Source organism: Panthera leo, chromosome E1, assembly GCF_018350215.1.
Source record: "Panthera leo isolate Ple1 chromosome E1, P.leo_Ple1_pat1.1, whole genome shotgun sequence".
NCBI classification, from domain to species: Eukaryota; Metazoa; Chordata; class Mammalia; order Carnivora; family Felidae; genus Panthera; species Panthera leo.
Genome location: NC_056692.1, coordinates 2,938,604 through 2,955,167, shown reverse-complemented (window position 1 = coordinate 2,955,167; position 16,564 = coordinate 2,938,604). Strand labels below are relative to the sequence as shown.

General features: G+C 54.3%; 2 protein-coding genes across 5 annotated transcripts; one reads left to right on the top strand and one right to left on the bottom strand.

Annotated features, from left to right (window-relative positions):
• Window positions 1-520: 520 nt before the first annotated feature.
• SLC25A35 (solute carrier family 25 member 35) lies at window positions 521-4,207 on the top strand. 2 transcript variants are annotated; one of them, XM_042916923.1, is made up of 5 exons: window positions 521-1,474; window positions 2,368-2,433; window positions 2,884-3,036; window positions 3,421-3,555; window positions 3,728-4,207. In XM_042916923.1, exons 1-5 carry the CDS (start codon window positions 1,100-1,102, stop codon window positions 3,899-3,901), a joined length of 903 nt encoding a protein of 300 aa, XP_042772857.1. In that variant the 5' UTR covers window positions 521-1,099; the 3' UTR covers window positions 3,902-4,207. The 2 variants fall into 2 exon arrangements, with proteins under 2 accessions (XP_042772857.1, XP_042772858.1); XM_042916924.1 differs by lacking the exon at window positions 2,884-3,036.
• Window positions 4,208-4,306: 99 nt separating this feature from the next.
• Window positions 4,307-6,435, bottom strand: RANGRF (RAN guanine nucleotide release factor). 3 transcript variants are annotated; one of them, XM_042916927.1, is made up of 6 exons: window positions 6,296-6,435; window positions 5,535-5,621; window positions 5,330-5,446; window positions 4,955-5,111; window positions 4,762-4,847; window positions 4,311-4,589 (listed from the first exon to the last, which is right to left on the bottom strand). In XM_042916927.1, exons 2-6 carry the CDS (start codon window positions 5,609-5,611, stop codon window positions 4,466-4,468), a joined length of 561 nt encoding a protein of 186 aa, XP_042772861.1. In that variant the 5' UTR covers window positions 5,612-5,621; window positions 6,296-6,435; the 3' UTR covers window positions 4,311-4,465. The 3 variants fall into 3 exon arrangements, with proteins under 3 accessions (XP_042772860.1, XP_042772861.1, XP_042772859.1); XM_042916926.1 differs by lacking the exon at window positions 6,296-6,435 and having other exon boundaries at window positions 4,307-4,577; window positions 5,535-5,726; XM_042916925.1 differs by lacking the exon at window positions 6,296-6,435 and having other exon boundaries at window positions 5,535-5,726.
• Window positions 6,436-16,564: the final 10,129 nt, after the last annotated feature.

The window sequence follows — 16,564 nt, the reverse complement described above, 5'->3', positions numbered from 1 at the left end:
GGCCCGCAGCCACCACACCCCGGCGCTGGAGCCTACGAATACTCTCCACAGCCTCAAGAGATCCATCCGGTCCAGCAGGTGTGTCCCCCGTCTGCACCTGCGGGCGTAGCCGCAGCCTCCGGGTTCACCTGGCGCCGGAACCCAGGAGGGAGCGGATCCACAGTTTGACACAGACCCGGACAGAAGGCGAAGGGAGGGGCGCCCTCCGCCCGCGAGAGGAGCAGCCCCAAACCCCAGCCCAGGAGCCCTGGCTCCAGCCTCGCCTCCCCGCGGGAGATACAAGCTCTGCTCCCCCAAAGCCCCTCCCGGAGCTTCCCGTCCGCCGCGCCGGCGCGGGCGCCGGCGTGGGGAGAGTTAATTTCAACAGCCTCTCCCAGGATTCCGGGGGCCGGGTCGTCCAGAGCACCTCCCATTGGCCGCGGAGCCGGCTCGGCGCTGATTGGCTGGCGCTCCCGGCTGCGGCTCTCCCCGGCTCCCGATTGGGCGCCGCGCTCCAGTGACTGGAGTGTGGCGGCCCGGCCTCCGCTGGCTACCCCTGGCCGGAGCTGCAGCGGGCTTCGGCAGCTGCCCGGGGACGCTTATCCCGGGCTGGAGTCCCGACTTGCTTCCCCGATACAGATCGATCCCGTTGCCTTCCCCGGGACGCCATCGATCTTCTCCAGGATCCTTTTCCTCCGTAACCTGCTGTTTTTCTTTTTCCTTCCTCCCGGCTCCCATCTCCCGAATCCGCATTTCCCTCCCCTGCTCCTGGGCCCCCGTAGCCGACCATCCTCATCATTCCACCTGCCATCCTCCTGACTTCCGCCCTTCCTTGGCCTCAAATCCTTGACCGACAGAGCCCTGCCATAACCTTCTCACCAGGCTCCCCTAAACTCCTTTTTCTTCTCTCTTTGCCAGCTCCTGACTCCCAAATTCCAGCTAACCCTTGACCTCTTGACATTTGACCCTAGCAGTCTCCGCTCCAGACCTCTCAATTCCTATCTCCTGCAGCCCGGACTGCTAAGACTGAGGCCCTCCCCCTGATTTCTGAGCCCCCCGTTTCTGAAGCTCAGTTTTACTTTTTTACTCCTGGGCCACTTCCTGTTACTGCTACCCCACCATGGACTTCTTGATGAGCGGCCTGGCAGCCTGCGGGGCCTGTCTGTTCACCAACCCCCTGGAAGTGGTAAAGACCAGGATGCAGCTGCAGGGAGAATTGCAGGCCCCGGGCACCTACCAGCGGCACTACCGAAACGTCTTCCACGCCTTCATCACCATCGGCAGGGTGGACGGCCTGGCTGCCTTGCAGAAGGGACTGGCCCCCGCCCTCTTATACCAGTTCCTCATGAATGGCATCCGCCTGGGCACCTACGGGCTGGCTGAGGCTGGGGGCTACCTGCACACTGCCGAAGGCACCCTCAGCCCTCCACGAAGCGCAGCAGCTGGGGCCCTGGCTGGGGTCATGGGAGCCTACTTGGGGAGCCCCATCTACATGGTGAGAAGAAGGATCTTGCCTGGGGCCTTCAGGCAGACACTTGGTGTCGGGTGGGCCGGGCCTGCACAAGCTGATACTGAGCTTGGAAGTGGGTTCGTGCAGGGGATGATGGGGAATTTGAGCACCATACATCAGCGGGTGTAGGGGATCAAGGAAAGTCCCGGGCATCACAGAATTAGAATCCCGCAGTGTTCTCCTTTGAGTTTTCTGGAATAGATGAAGGGTCAATAGCCTGAGGCCCAGAGAGGGGAAGTGACCAGCTCAAGGTCACACAGCTGCTTATTGCTAGGATTAGGCCTTGCTTAGGGCTCCTCTTGGAAGATCCTGGGAGGCAGTCAGTTCTGTAAGAGAGGCAGTCTGTCTGGTCTCGCTCTCAGGGTATGAGATTCAGGGACGGTGACCCCTTCAAAAATCAGCCTCCACATGCCCCCGTGGGGTTTGGGGGCCAGAGAGCAAGTTTTACAGATGACCCCTCACAACCTGCCCCAGTTTGATGGGCAGGCTGGTTCACAGTGGTGGCTGGAGATCCAGTCTGAGAATAAGAGCTGGCGTGAGAGGCCGAGCACCACCAGAGTGTTGCCCTACGGGAACAGTCTTAGGAAATGCTGCCTTTCTCCAGCCTCCCCATCCCCCACCCTACCTCCCCAAGGGAAGGAGGATGTAGAGGGGGTGGGGTGTCTTCTCCGTGCTAAGAGATCCATCCCCTGGGACTGGAGCCAAGGGACACAGAGTCTCATGACCAATTTGTTAAGTGGGAACAACAATAATTATCAGATTAAAAGGATATACCTTGCCGAACACCCCAGAGGAAGTGTGAGGGGGTCAGGCGTTCGGGTCTTTGGGGTGGGAGGGTGGCCCCCGGGCTGGAGGCTGTGATACTCTCTCGTCCCCAGGTGAAGACACACCTACAGGCACAAGCAGCCTCGGAAATTGCAGTAGGGCACCAGTATAAGCATCAGGTGAGGGTTTTCCAGCCCCACTGGCTCCCTGCCCCCCGTGCCCCTTGCCCCCCAGCTCTCTGCCTGCCCCCAACAACTGCAACCCAGCCCCGGCTCTGCCTGGTCCACCAGCTCAGCCCCACTGCGTCCCTGGAGTCTGCCCAGACCCTCTTTCCCACATGGTCCCCACTTCCTCCACGTCTCTGCACCTGTTTCTCCCATCCCATTCTCCTGAGCTGCTCACGTCCTCCCTTGCTTCCTGCCCCTATTCTGGGGTGATGAAGAAAGGAACCACGGGGGGGGGGGGGGCTGGTAGATCCCTGAAGGGGCCACATGCCGACTCTTAAGTCCACACGGAACTGGTTGTCCGGACACCGGGTGCCTGTTAAGGACCCCTCCCTGGCAGTGTTAGGTGGCAGCCCCTGATGCTGGGGGGACTGAAGCCCGCCCCCGTGGTCTTCCCCCTGCCAGGGCATGTTTCAGGCGCTAAGCGAGATTGGCCAGAAACATGGTCTGGTGGGGTTGTGGCGTGGGGCCCTGGGCGGCCTGCCCCGAGTTATCATCGGTTCCTCCACCCAGCTGTGCACCTTCTCATCCACCAAGGACCTCATCACGCAGTGGGAGGTACTGCCTGGGAAAGGGGTGGGGCCTCCCCGGGAATGTGGGCAGGGGGGAAGGGCAAGCTGAAGGGCGCCCCCCCCCAGAGGGGACAGTGCTGACATTCAGTGTGAGGGAACAAGGGAACAGCAGGAGGGCTTGGGGCTCACTGACTCTTGACACCCTTCCCACAGTCCTCTTGTCGCTTACCTCGCTTACCTCGCAGCAGTCGTCTCTGAGTCCCCAAGCAGCCTGCCCTTCCTCCTTCCAAGTGTCATCACGCTGTATTATAAGTGGTGGCATGGGAGCTTCCCGAGTTACCAGCTCTCTCCTGTGTCCCCAGGACGGGGCCTATCCTTCCCTAGGCCTCGAATGATTGGCTGACAAAACTCTTCCTCCCTCCACTCTTAGATACTTCCTCCCCAGAGCTGGAAAGTGGCTCTGGCAGCTGCCATGGTGAGTGGCATTGCGGTGGTCCTGGCCATGACGCCGTTTGATGTGGTCAGCACGAGGCTCTACAACCAGCCCACGGACTCTCAGGGCAAGGTAAGGGAGTGCTCTGGAGTGTCGGCAGGTAGGGAGAGCCAGGGGGTGGGCGAAGGCAGATTGTGGGGGCAGGTGGGACAGCCAGAAAGGCAGCCTGCCGAGATGAGGCCCCCTGGTGGGCTCTGACAGATCCCTTCCCTGTGCTCTCCCTCCCTCTCCAACCTGCTCTCAGGGCCTCATGTACCGGGGGATGCTGGATGCTCTGCGGCAGACCGCTCGGACAGAGGGCATTTTTGGCATGTACAAGGGTATAGGTGCCTCCTACTTCCGCCTTGGCCCCCACACCATCCTTTCCCTCTTCTTCTGGGACCAGTTACGCACCCTCTACCACACGTACACCAAATAACAGCCAGTCCTTCCCACACCACCACATCAGCACTCCTTAGACACTTCTGCCTCCACTATTGTGTTCTCGTGACTTCTGACCAGCGGATCTTTTCGTCCATCCAAAGGGAACCGCCTATGCCACTCCCTAACTGTCTTCTCAGGGTTGAATCACTACAAGGGATAGTTTCCCTCCCTTTCTTGGGTGTCACTTTCTTTAAACCTTCCCTACCCGTCCCCCTGGACACTTCATACCCCTCTCTCAGGGCTGAACCGGTCACTCCAAAGTATTTCCTCCTTTTATTTGGGCAGCCTTGGGTCCCTTCGGCTCTGATGCACAAACTTTACACTCCCCACTCCAAGACCAAAGGGAACCCGGTGGGGGCGGGGGGGGGATCCAGGTGTCTTGTTAGATGCAATGGCACAGAGATTATCTTGGGTATAAAGCAAGTTTATTTCTGCAGACAGGAGGTGTCTTATGTTTATGCACAGGGAAGGAATTAGGGGAATATCTCCAAACCCTCGCTCCCCTTGCAGAACGGGGCCCCCATGTGCTTCAGCAGCGTCACGCGGTACTTCAGGATCTTTACTGGGGACCAAAGATGCCGGGATCGTGAAGGGTCAGACTGGTCACCAGCTGTTCAAAGTCACCCAGGCTCCAGGGCAGAAGTGACAGATTTTCAGGGCTAAGAAATGACCTGTTGTCAGGGCTTGAGGGTGGGGGAACAGATGGAGAGACAACATCATCCAGGCCTCGGGTTTGGAAGTTCCCACCTCCTGTTTCCAGGAGAACCCCACCAGCCAGTCTCCCTGCTCCTCCCCTCCCAGCAGATCCTCCTGGGGTCCCAGCCATGAGCCATGTGTACTATCTGTCCTCCTTACGGGGGCTGACTGAAGGTGAGCAGGACATCAGTCTGGTACTGGGGCAGCCGCAGCAAGGCCTGGTGCACCGTCACGTCCTTTGCTACCTAAAGGGATCAGTGTCAGGATGCTTACCCGACCCCACCCCCTCACCCCTCCCCCGCCGGGGCCACTCCCTTCACCCCTCCAGTAATCTCACATTCCCTGCCCTCACCTGCTGGTTTTCCTTAGCCACCTGCTGCTTGCCAGAGAGGACCCAGGCTTCTTGACAGCAGCCCCTCAGGGCCAGGTTCTCCAAAAAGAGGGGCTGCACAGTTTCCACTTGCACAGCCCTAGCCTCCTGCGCCCCGCAAACGTCCTCAAAGTGGTATCTAGAGTAGGGGGAGCAGGGTCAGGCAGGGGCATCTCTCACCGCTCCTCCCCTCCCCCCCCAGCATCTTTGAGTCCTTTGAGCTTCGCTCGCTTCCGGTGATAAAGTGTTGCCCTTGGAGTTCTCATTGCCCCGATTAAACATCCAGCCGCAGGCCCCGCCCACTCCTCCAGCTCCGGCCCTCCCATTGGCCAGCCGCGCGGGCACCGCCTCCCTCACCGAGCAGCCTCCTCTCCCTGCACGTGGGCCTGCTGCTCCAGAAGTTCCACGATCAGGCTCTGGTCCGTCACGCGGTGGCAGAAGACTTCCTGATTATTCGGGACCGGCCGGAGATCGCTGGAGAGAGGCGAGGCAGACCCCCGGGGTGACCCCCGCCGCTCCCCGCATCCCACCCTGTCGGCCAGCGGTGCCCGCGCCTTCTCACCTCACGTCGATGGCCCCGGGGGGGAGAGTGGCGGAGAAGGCCCCCCCAAACAGCGGATAGTCTCGCGTGGGCTCCATGCGCCTGGGACTAGGTTCGGGCATTACAGAGATGCACGAAAAACCCACGTGCGGCCCCGCCGCTTCCCCTCCGGCGTTTCGCCGCCGCCCCGGCCCTCTCCAGGCCACCCTAGCCCCGCCCCTTTAGCTTTGGTCCCGCCCCGCGGTCGCGTTGGCCAATCGGCGCCTGCGTCTTCGGGGCGGTGCCCGGCGGGGCGGATCCCGGAAGCCACGCTCTCCCGGGGGGCCCCTCCCACCCCCCCACTCCGGCGTCCGCGGAGAGCTCTGATCTCGGTTTGGGAATAATGATGCCCGCCTGCTCCCGAGCTCGCGCCCACCCGTCTCCTCTTTTAAAAAGGTTCGCACCTCCTAAGATTGTCGCCTGAGACCCTCGTTAGGGGCCCTTGCTCGTGCCAGGGACCGGCGTCTAGATGGGGTCTCCTGAGTCCCGGGAAAATAGTTTGAGGGTCTCGCAACTCCCTCTTTGGGGCCCCTTGATGGCAGCAAGCTGCAAACCAGACCGCTAATTCCCGGATGCGGGGAATTAGGGATACAGTGGGGCCACGTGTGGGGCCTGGTTAGGATTCAGGCTTCATGCTTTTCTGGACGCGAGACCCAACCCGGGGATTATAATGCTTAATCCCTCTCAAATCTTGCCTTGAGAACCCGGTGGGGAGTGGGGAGGGTGGCCGCCCCAACACGCACCTGGAGGAAAACACGGATTAAACCCTCTGTTGTTTCTCTTTTATAGATTTTTAGAATGTTCTTAAAGTGTCTGCTCAGTGATATCCTGCCAGCTAATGTCTCCATTCACGTTTGATCCCCAGCACCGGGCAGAGTGTTTAGAACATAATAGACCCATTATGTATTGTTAAATGATTCAATAAACCCCACCCACGGGGTTCCAAGTGAGACTATACTATGGACCCTAATAATTTAGTGACATTGGGGTCAGGGGACACCTCATTTTTGGCCCCTTACCAAAGCTGGAGGGTACAGAGGCAATTAAGACCCGATCCCTGCCTCACCAGGGAACCGTGGAGTACACTTTGACCCAAAATTCACTAGGGCATCCTAGGGGTATTTTAGCCAGGGCATCATCAGGAGCCAAGACTTGGAGATGAAACGAAACGGCATGTTTTGGGAGAGGCTAGCATATCAGTTTGGCAAGGGCGCAGTGAGGAACAGGTAGCAGGCAGCTGTGAACAGTGACGCTGGAGAGGCTGCCTTGTGCAGGGTCTTTATAGAGCATCCGAAGGAGCTTGGACTGTTCTCTTCTGACTGCTAGCATCAGACTTCTCTCAGCCTCACATCCTCGTCTCTAAAACGTTAGGATTAAAAGAGCTATGGACGTAGCAGCATCTCTGGATCTGTTTCTGGGCAAGGAGAGTGGACTAGGTTTGATCCATGAGGAATTCTAGAGAGGAGGGGAGTGTTACAGACCCCAGAGGGAGAGAAGGAGCTTGGGCAAGGGACACCAAGGGGGCCAGATCCCAGAGGTCTACTCCATGTGGCCTCTGTCAGGTGGGGAGTGGCAGACCTCCTGGTCCCTCCCTCCCCATCTCTGCCTGCCACCTCCCCCCACCCCCAGCCCAACCCCACCTGCACAGTACCAGCTCTAACTGCTTTGTGAGCAGTCAAGCAGATAGGGAACCCTTGGAAAGGGGATTTCAAGGACAAAGAGGTTAACGGGGCCCTGGCACTGGGCACAGGGGGTGGGGGCCTACTGAGCCAGGATTAGGGAGACTGAGGAGGAAGCCCTCCACTTCATCGATTTGGGTCTCTGGCGTGCCAGGAGTCATGCTGTGCTGTGAGCCTTGTGTGAGACTGGGGATTTCTGGCCCGCCACAATTCTCTAGGGGCGCAGGTTAGGTCCGCTCTTGCAAGTGGTGAGAGGCAGACCTTCATGAAGTGACACAGGCACAGGGCGAGACCCCCACCCTCACTTGGCAAGCTCCACCTTGGACTTCGCTTCCCTTCTCTCACCGTTTACCTCTGTCTTTGTGTCGATCACTTCCTCTAGCCCTCCCAACTGCTGACCCCTTGCATGTTCAAGTGCAGTCTCCCAAGAGACAGAAACTAACTGGGTCATCCAACTGGAAAGTACCTGTTTGGCAAGCCCTCGTGCTTGGCCACCTCCCAGGCCACTAGCCAGACACGAGTGAAATCCCCGGTCCGGCCGGCCGTCGCTAGGATGAAGGGTATCATGGGACGAGTTACAGTAGACCCAGGTGGCCCAAGGGAGGGTGTGTGTGAGGGTCTGTCCGGCTCTCAGCTCATTGGTTGAAAGAGATCTGCAGCTGATGGATTCCGTACCCCTAGGATGTTCCCTTAGGTGATGCCCTGCATGCACTTGATACAGCTGTTTTCTTTGGGGACAGGTGTCCCAGAGCACCTTTGAGGGCACCAGGGACTGGAAGTGATGGACTTGGACCAGAGAGATGACCTCAGTATCCAAAGTCAAACATCAATTTTAGGAAGAATGAGGGTGACATATATACTTCTATTAAGCCCAGGGTTTTTACTTTTTTTTTTTTCTACCGTGTGTCCCCTCGGCCGTTTGGTGAGGCCCATGGACCCCCTACGCAGGAAAATGTTTTCAAATTCATAAAGTAAAATATGTATGACTACAAAGGAAATGAAACTATGTAAATATAATCATCAAAATGAAAACCCCAGATTTGTTTTAAAGTTTATTTATTTTGAGAGAGAGAGAGAGAGAGCGAGCGTGCTTGCAAGCAGAGGAGAGGCAGAGAGAATGGGAAAGAGAATCCCAAGCAGGCTCCACTCTGTCAGCGCAGAGCCCAACGCGGGTCTCCATCCCACGAACCGTGAGATGATGACCTGAGCCGAGATCAAGAGTCAGATGCTTAACCAACTGAGCCAGCCAGGCGCCCCCAAGCCCCCGGATTCTTGTCAGAGTCAAGATGTGCTTCTCTGATACCACGTTCACAAGATCTAACAGCAAGTCTGGAAAGTGTGACGTCAAACTGGCAATGCACCTAAATCGTACCTCAGGAGATCAGCAACCCCTGTAATGTGACAGTACCTGCAGCCGCTATTGTGACAGAGCCTCTGGTACTGTTCCTACTACTGTGGTATCTACAGTCACAATTGCAGGAGTTTCAATTGGAATTGAATTGAATTGCTGAATTTCAATTGGAAATAGGCATAAATGCATAACAAGCATTTCCGATTGGTCATTGGAAATAAGCATACTTTTTTCCCCATCCAAGTTGATTGATCGGAGTGTAAGGAACCCAGCTGTGGGGGTGCCTGGCTAGCTCTCGTGCGACTCTCCATCTCAGGGTTGTGACTTCCAGCCCCAGGGTGGGTGGAGACATTACTTAAATAAAACTTAAAGGGGTGCCTGGGTGGGCTCAGTCGGTTAAGCGTCCGACTTCGGCTCAGGTCATGATCTCGCGGTCCGTGAGTTCAAGCCCCGCGTCGGGCTCTGTGCTGACAGCTCAGAGCCTGGAGCCTGTTTCAGATTCTGTGTCTCCCTCTCTCTCTGACCCTCCCCCGTTCATGTTCTGTCTCTCTCTGTCTCAAAAATAAATAAACGTTAAAAAAAAAAAAACCTTAAAAAAATTTTTTTTAAATAAAAAGAGGAAAAGACAAACCCAGCTATGAAGTACGTGCCATGGCCGTGGACTAGGCTCTGAGAAAAAAAATCCAAAAATGTGTGAAACACGGTGTCACTTTCTGAGCACCCAGCTGAGCAAGAGAGCTGGGGTGAACAGTCTCCATCCTGTAACGTTACAGACATTAGTGCCCTCACTTCCCAGTTGAAGCTGCCTCGGAGAGGTGCCCACGGTCCTGGGGCAGCCAGTGGTAGCCCTGGGAGATTTCTAACCAAAGACCTGGCATCATGAAGGCAGTGTTTGAGGAAGACCATGTATCCTTGTATTGGGGATGATTCTATAGCTGTCACCCAGACCCCACACCCCCCACCTCCCACGGACCTTTCCAGCCCTGTATCTCCCCCTTCTCCCCTCATGCTCTATATGCAAGGTACTCTGAACTTCCTTTAGCCCTTTGACTGAGTCATTCTCTTTCATGCCTCAGTGCTTTTACACACACGCCTTCTGCCTAGAACTTTCTCCCTCTCTTCCCTGGCTAACTCATTGTCAGGAGCCTTCAGAGGGCTCCTGTGATGCTTGACTTCCTTGTCCCCACCGTAGATACTCACTGTGCTGTAATGCTCTAATCCTCAGTAGATTCTAAGCACCAGGAGGTTTCTGTTGTTGTTGTTTTGTTGTGTTGTGTTTTGTTTTGTTCTAAGAGAGAGAGAGATTGAGAGACCACAAGCAGGGGAGAAGAGTAGAGGCAAAGAATCCCCAGCCATGTGGGGCCCCACATGGGGCTCAAACCCACAAACTGTGAGATCATGACCTGAGCCAAAGCCAAGAGTCAGACACTTAACCGACTGAGCCACCCAGACGCCCAATCATACCCATCTTTTACCTTTAGCTTCCCACTGAGTTGTACGGGGCCTGGTCCATAAATATTTATCGAATGGATATTGCTTAAGAGGCAAGCAGTTATTTACCAGTTAAAACCAGTCAAGAGATATTATAAGATAAAGAACTCGACTGGCCTTCCTTCTTAATTCCTGAGGGGGAAACTAAATCGTTGGGATCTTCCAAGTGATGGGGGTTCCTGGTTACTCATGGCGGGCCCTGCTTGTTTGCACTAATGGGACGACTACATGGTTTATGCAAAGGGAAGAGTCAGGATGAGCGTAGGCCACACCGTAGAGACCAGCCATGTTCGAGCCACTTGATATCAGCCCAATCAGACCCCAAGCCCCAGCAAAAACTCTGGACACTGAGGCTCAGGGAGACGTTCTTGGATGGTAAACACACCGATGTGCCAGGAGGGCGATACCCCTTGTCTCCTGGGGGAATGGGCTTAGAAGGTCTGCTTCTAGGACCCTTCCAGACCCTTGCAGTGAAACAGCAGTCCTAAGTAGAGCACTTCCCTGAGTTCTGTGAGTCATTCCAGTGAAATATCGAACCTGTGGGCATTGCAGGAAGCCTGGAATTTATAACCACTTGGCCAGAAATGTGGGTGAGTGGGGAACCCAGGAGATTTATAGTTGGCATCTGAAGTGAGGGTGGTCTTGTGGAAAACAATCTATAACATGTAGCACCTGATGCCACCTCCCAGTTGGTGTTGGACCAGTTAGGGTGACATAGAATAAGAGGTCAGTGTGATATCCCAAGTTCAGGGTGATGAGGGTCTGTGCTGCGCTGGTAGAGAAGGGAGAGGAAGAGACGGCACCAGAAAAGCCATGAGCAAGGGAAGCCATGACCTGGGTGATCCCAGGTGGAAGGAAACATGGAGATCAGTGGCCAAGATGGAGGCCTGGCCGAGAAGAATGGCTACACCGATGACAGAAATAGGGCACGGGCACCGAAGGGTTTGGCTCTGGGGCCAGGAGGAGACAGCATCCTTTCCTCCATCTCCCAACGGTGGAGTGCAGGTGCCTATGATTCTGCCATTCCTCCTTGTCACCGTGGGTTGTCCGTAGCCAGTCACTCAGAGGCAACAGTACCATGTGCCCGGGCTCAGTGACATTTCTTCCTGAGGACCCTCTGCCCGGAGCTAGCGGACGGCACACAGCCTCAGAGTGAGTCATGGGTCCTTCTGGATAACCTTTTCCGTAAGTACATCAGGGCCTCCCAGATTCTCACCTCCATCCCAGATGTCTCCTGGCCGCCCGCTGGATACCTCCGTCGGTGCGTCCTGAGCACAGCACAGCCTCTTGACCCAAGCGTGCCCCCTCCCCAGTGTTCCTATCACGGTTAATGAGATTATCATGGAGCCGGTCCAAGCAAGAAGTCTGGGCTCCACCATTGGCCCCCCCACGCCCTCCTCCTCCCCTCACATCCAGTTCCTGGTGAGTTCTGCCTCCTAGTGTCCCTGGAACCCTTCCATTTCTCTCCATCTCCAGTCTGGGCCAGCATTTCCTGCCTGGAGAGTGCCACGCCTTCTTCCCCGGACCCCCCCACCACACACACCCTCCTCTGTCTTCCTCCCCTGCAGCCCTAGTGGTAGTCCCATCTCTACCCCGAAACAGACCCCTTCTAGAGATTCCCCGTTGCTCTTTGGAGAAAGTCCATGTTCCCTAACATGCTTGTTAGGTCTTTCCCCAGGCCTGTCCTCTCTCCCACTTAATACTCCAGACACCCCTTCGTTCAAGTCCTTACATCACCATCTTTGCGAGTCAAGTCTCCACCCCCCCCCCCCCCCCCCCCCCCCCCAGCCCCGAGCTTTCCTGTTTCCTGCAACAAGGTTAGTCCTCCCTCAGGCCTCAGCCACTCCTGGGAATCCCTCCCTGAGCCTGAAAGCTTGGGCCGAATTTTGTGGCCACAGGACAGGCGAAGCCACACACACCCACCCCTTCTGGGGGGTGGGGGACTGACTCACAGTGGCCGGGACTCCCAGTGGGCTGCTCACACAGGAAGGTCCTTCCTGAAGCCAGAAACGGGACTCCAACCCAAGCCCCACCCCAGCAGTACCTGGGCCTCCACCATCTGGCTGTGTGCTGCCCCCACATATCCAATGACAAGCTGAAATTTCTTTGATTTCCGCCCCAGCGTCTTGAATACAGCAGGTGGTAGGGAAACAGGTTTGCCCGCCCCCTGGATCCTGTTGGCTGCCAGGCAGGTATTAAACTGGGAAAACAGATGGGGCGCCTGTGGGGCTCAGTTGGTTAAGCTTCTGACTTTGGCTCAGGTCATGGTCATGCGGTCTGTGGGTTCGAGCCCTGCGTCTGGCTCTGTGCTGACGGCTCGGAGCCTGGAGCCTGCTTTGGATTCTGTGTCTCCCTCTCTCTCTACTCTCCCCTGCTCGCACTCTGTCTCTCTGTCTCTCTCTCTCAAAAATAAATAAACATTAAGAAATGTTTTTAAAAATTGGGAAAACAGTAAGACTTAAGGGTTCTCGTGTCTCCCACCCCCACCTGAACACACACACACACACACACACACACACACACAGTGTCCCTCATTTAATGTGATGACAAGAAGTTGCCACTCTGAATGACTGGAGAGATGAAGTAAGAAAGGGAAATCCTTGAGAGGACCTGAAAAGCCAAGCCGCCATAAGCCAGATTCACTAAATTTGCTCTTCTCTTAAAAAAAAAAAAAAAAAAAAAAAAAAAGAGTGTATCAACCTTTCCTAATTTTAACATTCACATTTATTAATTCATTCCGCATATAGCGATTGAACACCTAGTAGGCGGTAGGTACGTTTCCAGGTGGTCGGATCCAGGGGAGAGCAAAGACGGAGTTCTCATTCTCGTGGAGCTTACACTCCACGGTGGAGACGGATTTTTGATCGAAGGAGCACACAGAAAAGTAGATTACAACAGTGACTTGGGTGTGTGGAGCTTCCGGTGTCTAACAGAGGGTTTCATCCGAGAGTTGTTGACTGACGGAACCCCAAAAAAGGACAGGACTTGATTATTAGCTTTAGATGTTGCTATAGATTTTTTAAAAAGATCTTTAAGTAATCTCTGCCCCCAACGTGGGGCTTGAACCCACAACCTGGAGGTCAAGAGTCACACGCTCTACCAACAGAGCCAGCCAGGAACGCTTATAGGTGGCTTTTTTGTAGACCTCGGGTGTAGAGAGCTGTCATCATCCCCTTCGGTTCATGGTATATTATCATTGCCTGACTGGAGGGCCTTCTCTTACCGCCTTTGATCTCTAATTCCCATTTTGTTCCCCCCATAAGGGGGTAATGATGAATTTATGAGATAGCTGATGGTTGGGATTTTGTCACATGGGAATGACGAAAAGATACTCGGTCAAGTTAAAGGACACTGGACAGGTTATGCCTGGAGGTTGGATGAGAGGGGAAGAAGGAAGTGGCTTGGGGGGAAGGTTATTGAGGTGGAGGTCCTGATGATTTGAAGATCTCAGAGTACCGAAGATGAAGAAACAAGAGAGCTGAGGGGCACCTGGGTGGCTCAGTCAGCTAAGCGTCCGACTTCGGCTCAGGTCATGATCTCACAGTTCGTGGGTTCGAGCCCCAAGTTGGGCTGTGTGCTGACAGCTCCGAGCCTGCTTGGGGATTCTCTCTCCCTCTCTCTCTCTCTCTCTGCCCCTCCCCAGCTTGCTCTCTCTCTCTCTCTCTCTCAAAATAAATAAACATTAAAAAAATTAAAAACAAAGAAACAGGATGTGAGGAAGGGAGGCTATGGTCAGAGAGGCTATGGTCAGAGGCAGGGAGCTTGAATAAGCAAGAGTGGAACCAGTGTAGCAGATCTGGGTGATGATGAAACCCAAGGTTGGCCAAGGCGGAATGGACAAAGTCATTGGAGAAAGGTCCGGAGTGTTAAATGGCCATCGACATGAATCCAGAATAACCGAAGGGATTGTGGTGGACAGCAAGATGCCCTTGAAGGATGAGGGGGAATTAGGAAGGGTTGCATAGGATAAGGTTTGGCTACAAGTGTTAGAAAACAACCAAATATGGCTAAACAAGACAGAAGCATGACATCTAGGGCTTGAAGCACCCCAGTGGCTCAGTCGGTCAAGCATCTGACTCTTGGTTTCAGCTCACAATTCGTGAGTTTGAGCCCTGCATCTGGCTCTCTGCTGTCAGCCCAGAGCTTGCTTCGGATCATTTGTCTCTCTCTCTCTCTCTCTCTCTCTCTCTCTCTCTGCCCCTCCCCTGCTCTCTCTCTCAAATAAATAAACTTGAAAAAAAAAAAAAAAAAAGACATCCAGGGCTCATATGTAGTCTTCAGTGTCGAGACCCAGTCTCCTATCTTGTTACTCTGCTCACGTGATGCCAATTCCAAAAGCTACCTCATGGCCCAATGTGGTGCTGGGTGCTGGAGTTCCAGCCATCACACCTTTGACCTAGACATCAGGAAGCAAGGATAGCTGAAGAGAAGCATATACCCTTCCTTTAAGAACACTTGGAAGTCGTATACACGGTTTTCTCTCTCATTGGTCAGATGCAGTCATGCCTGTTAAGGGCAGCTGGGAGAGGTCATCTTTATTTTAAGCAGACACAACCCCTGGTAAAATACTCAGGGGTTCTATCTCTAGAAGGGGAACCACGCCTGGGTGGCTCAGTCGGTTGAGCGCCGACTTCGGCTCAGGTCACGATCTCGCGGTCCGTGAGTTCGAGCCCCGCATCGGGCCCCTGTGCTGACAGCTCAGAGCCCGGAGCCTGTCTCGGATTCTGTGTCTCCCTCTCTCTGACCCTCCCCCATTCATGCTCTGTCTCTCTCTGTCTCAAAAATAAATAAAAACGTTAAAAAAGAAATTTTAGAAGGGGAACCAGACATTGGGGAACAAGTGACTGTCTCTTCCAGGGTGATGGGGAAGCCAGAAGAACACAAAGTAGGGAGTGAAGGTGATATAAAAGGATGGCATGAGCCTAAAATGGGGCAAGATGTTCTTCAAAGGGGGTGGAGAACAATCCAGAAGGGGTACAGGGAGGACCCAGCTCCAACTCCCTGGGAGCCATGTGAAGTCTGAGAATGGAAGCCACCACTTGGAAGGGGTGTGGAGCGGATTTTGGAGTAGCTCATTTCCCGTGGAGACAATGAGGGGCAGAGAACGGGTAGTCTGCTGGAGTTTGCTAGAAGATCTTTGCAAAGGGTGGGTGGGCAGAGTCAGGAGCTGGGTCAAGGACCAGCAAAGACCGGGCTGAGAAGCCGCAGGGACTCAGAGTCTCAGCAGTGGCCAAGGGTGGGTCTTGCTTGGCCAGGGTGATCCAAACCGAAACCTATCTACAGATGCACAAATTTCTCTGCCACAGCCAGTCACAAACCACCCTTCTTTTGCATCAAGTGCTAAGTAAACTTGACATCTAAGTTTTGGTATCGGCTCCCAAATTGTGCATTTGAGATCATCTATAAATGTAAAAAACATTGTTGGAAAAAAATCTCTCTCCAAAATAAACTTAAAAAAAAAAATCAACCAAACTACATTTGAAGATCTAATTGGCCTTATGAGATGATTCATGAATCCAGGAGCAGCCCATCTAGCGAGTAGAGGGGGCCCCCCCAGGAGCCATACAAATGGAAGGAGGGTGGGGGGCAAGAAAGTGATTAGTGAAAGAAATGGATTGTTCCCGGCAAGGGCAAGGATACTTTCCCTTACAGGGAAGAACAGGGGCCTTATCACACAGACAATGGCTTCCTTTGAATATGGAGGCCCATGTGGCCGACTCACTGGCACCCATCAGAAAATTACTGACCGGCTAAGACTACATTTCGTGGGGAGGTCGACAATGCAATGAGATTAAGTTTTAAGCCCCCCTTTGGGGACTAGGTCTAAGCAATGTCATTCGGGGCCTACTGTTTCCATGTGTATGCATATGTACACGTATATGTATACGTATACGTACATGTATATATGTATGTGTATATGTATATATGTATATGTATATGTGTATGTGTATATGCATATCTATGGTTCTTATAGTTTCCCACGATCAGGGAGGCAGGAGCAAAAGCCAAAAATGACCCTTACTAGCCCCACCCCCTCCCGCTGCTCAGGGTAGGTCAGTTTGCAAAGCAGTAAGAAAAAGACCTGAAATGCTTATTGTCTTCAGAGCCGTAATTTAAAATTGTTTCATTAGTCAGTCTCTTCTTTTTATTATTTTTTTGACGTTTTGCTTTTTAGTTTTGAGAGGGAGAGACAGCGTGAGTGGGGGAGGGGCAGAGAGAGGGAGGGAGACACAGAATCCAAAGCAGGCTCCAGGCTCTGAGCTGGCAGCACAGAGCCCGACAGGGGGCTCAAACCCATGAACCTCAAGATCAGGACCTGAGCCGAAGTTCCACGCTTAACTGAGCCACCCAGGTGCCCCGTCTCTTCTTTTATTTTGAAAGAAAGAGGACAAATGGAGAAGGGACAGAGAGAGAGAGGGGGGTGGGGAAGAATCCCAAGCAGGCGCCACACTGTCAGCATGGAGCCCGATTCGGGGGCTTGAACGCACGAA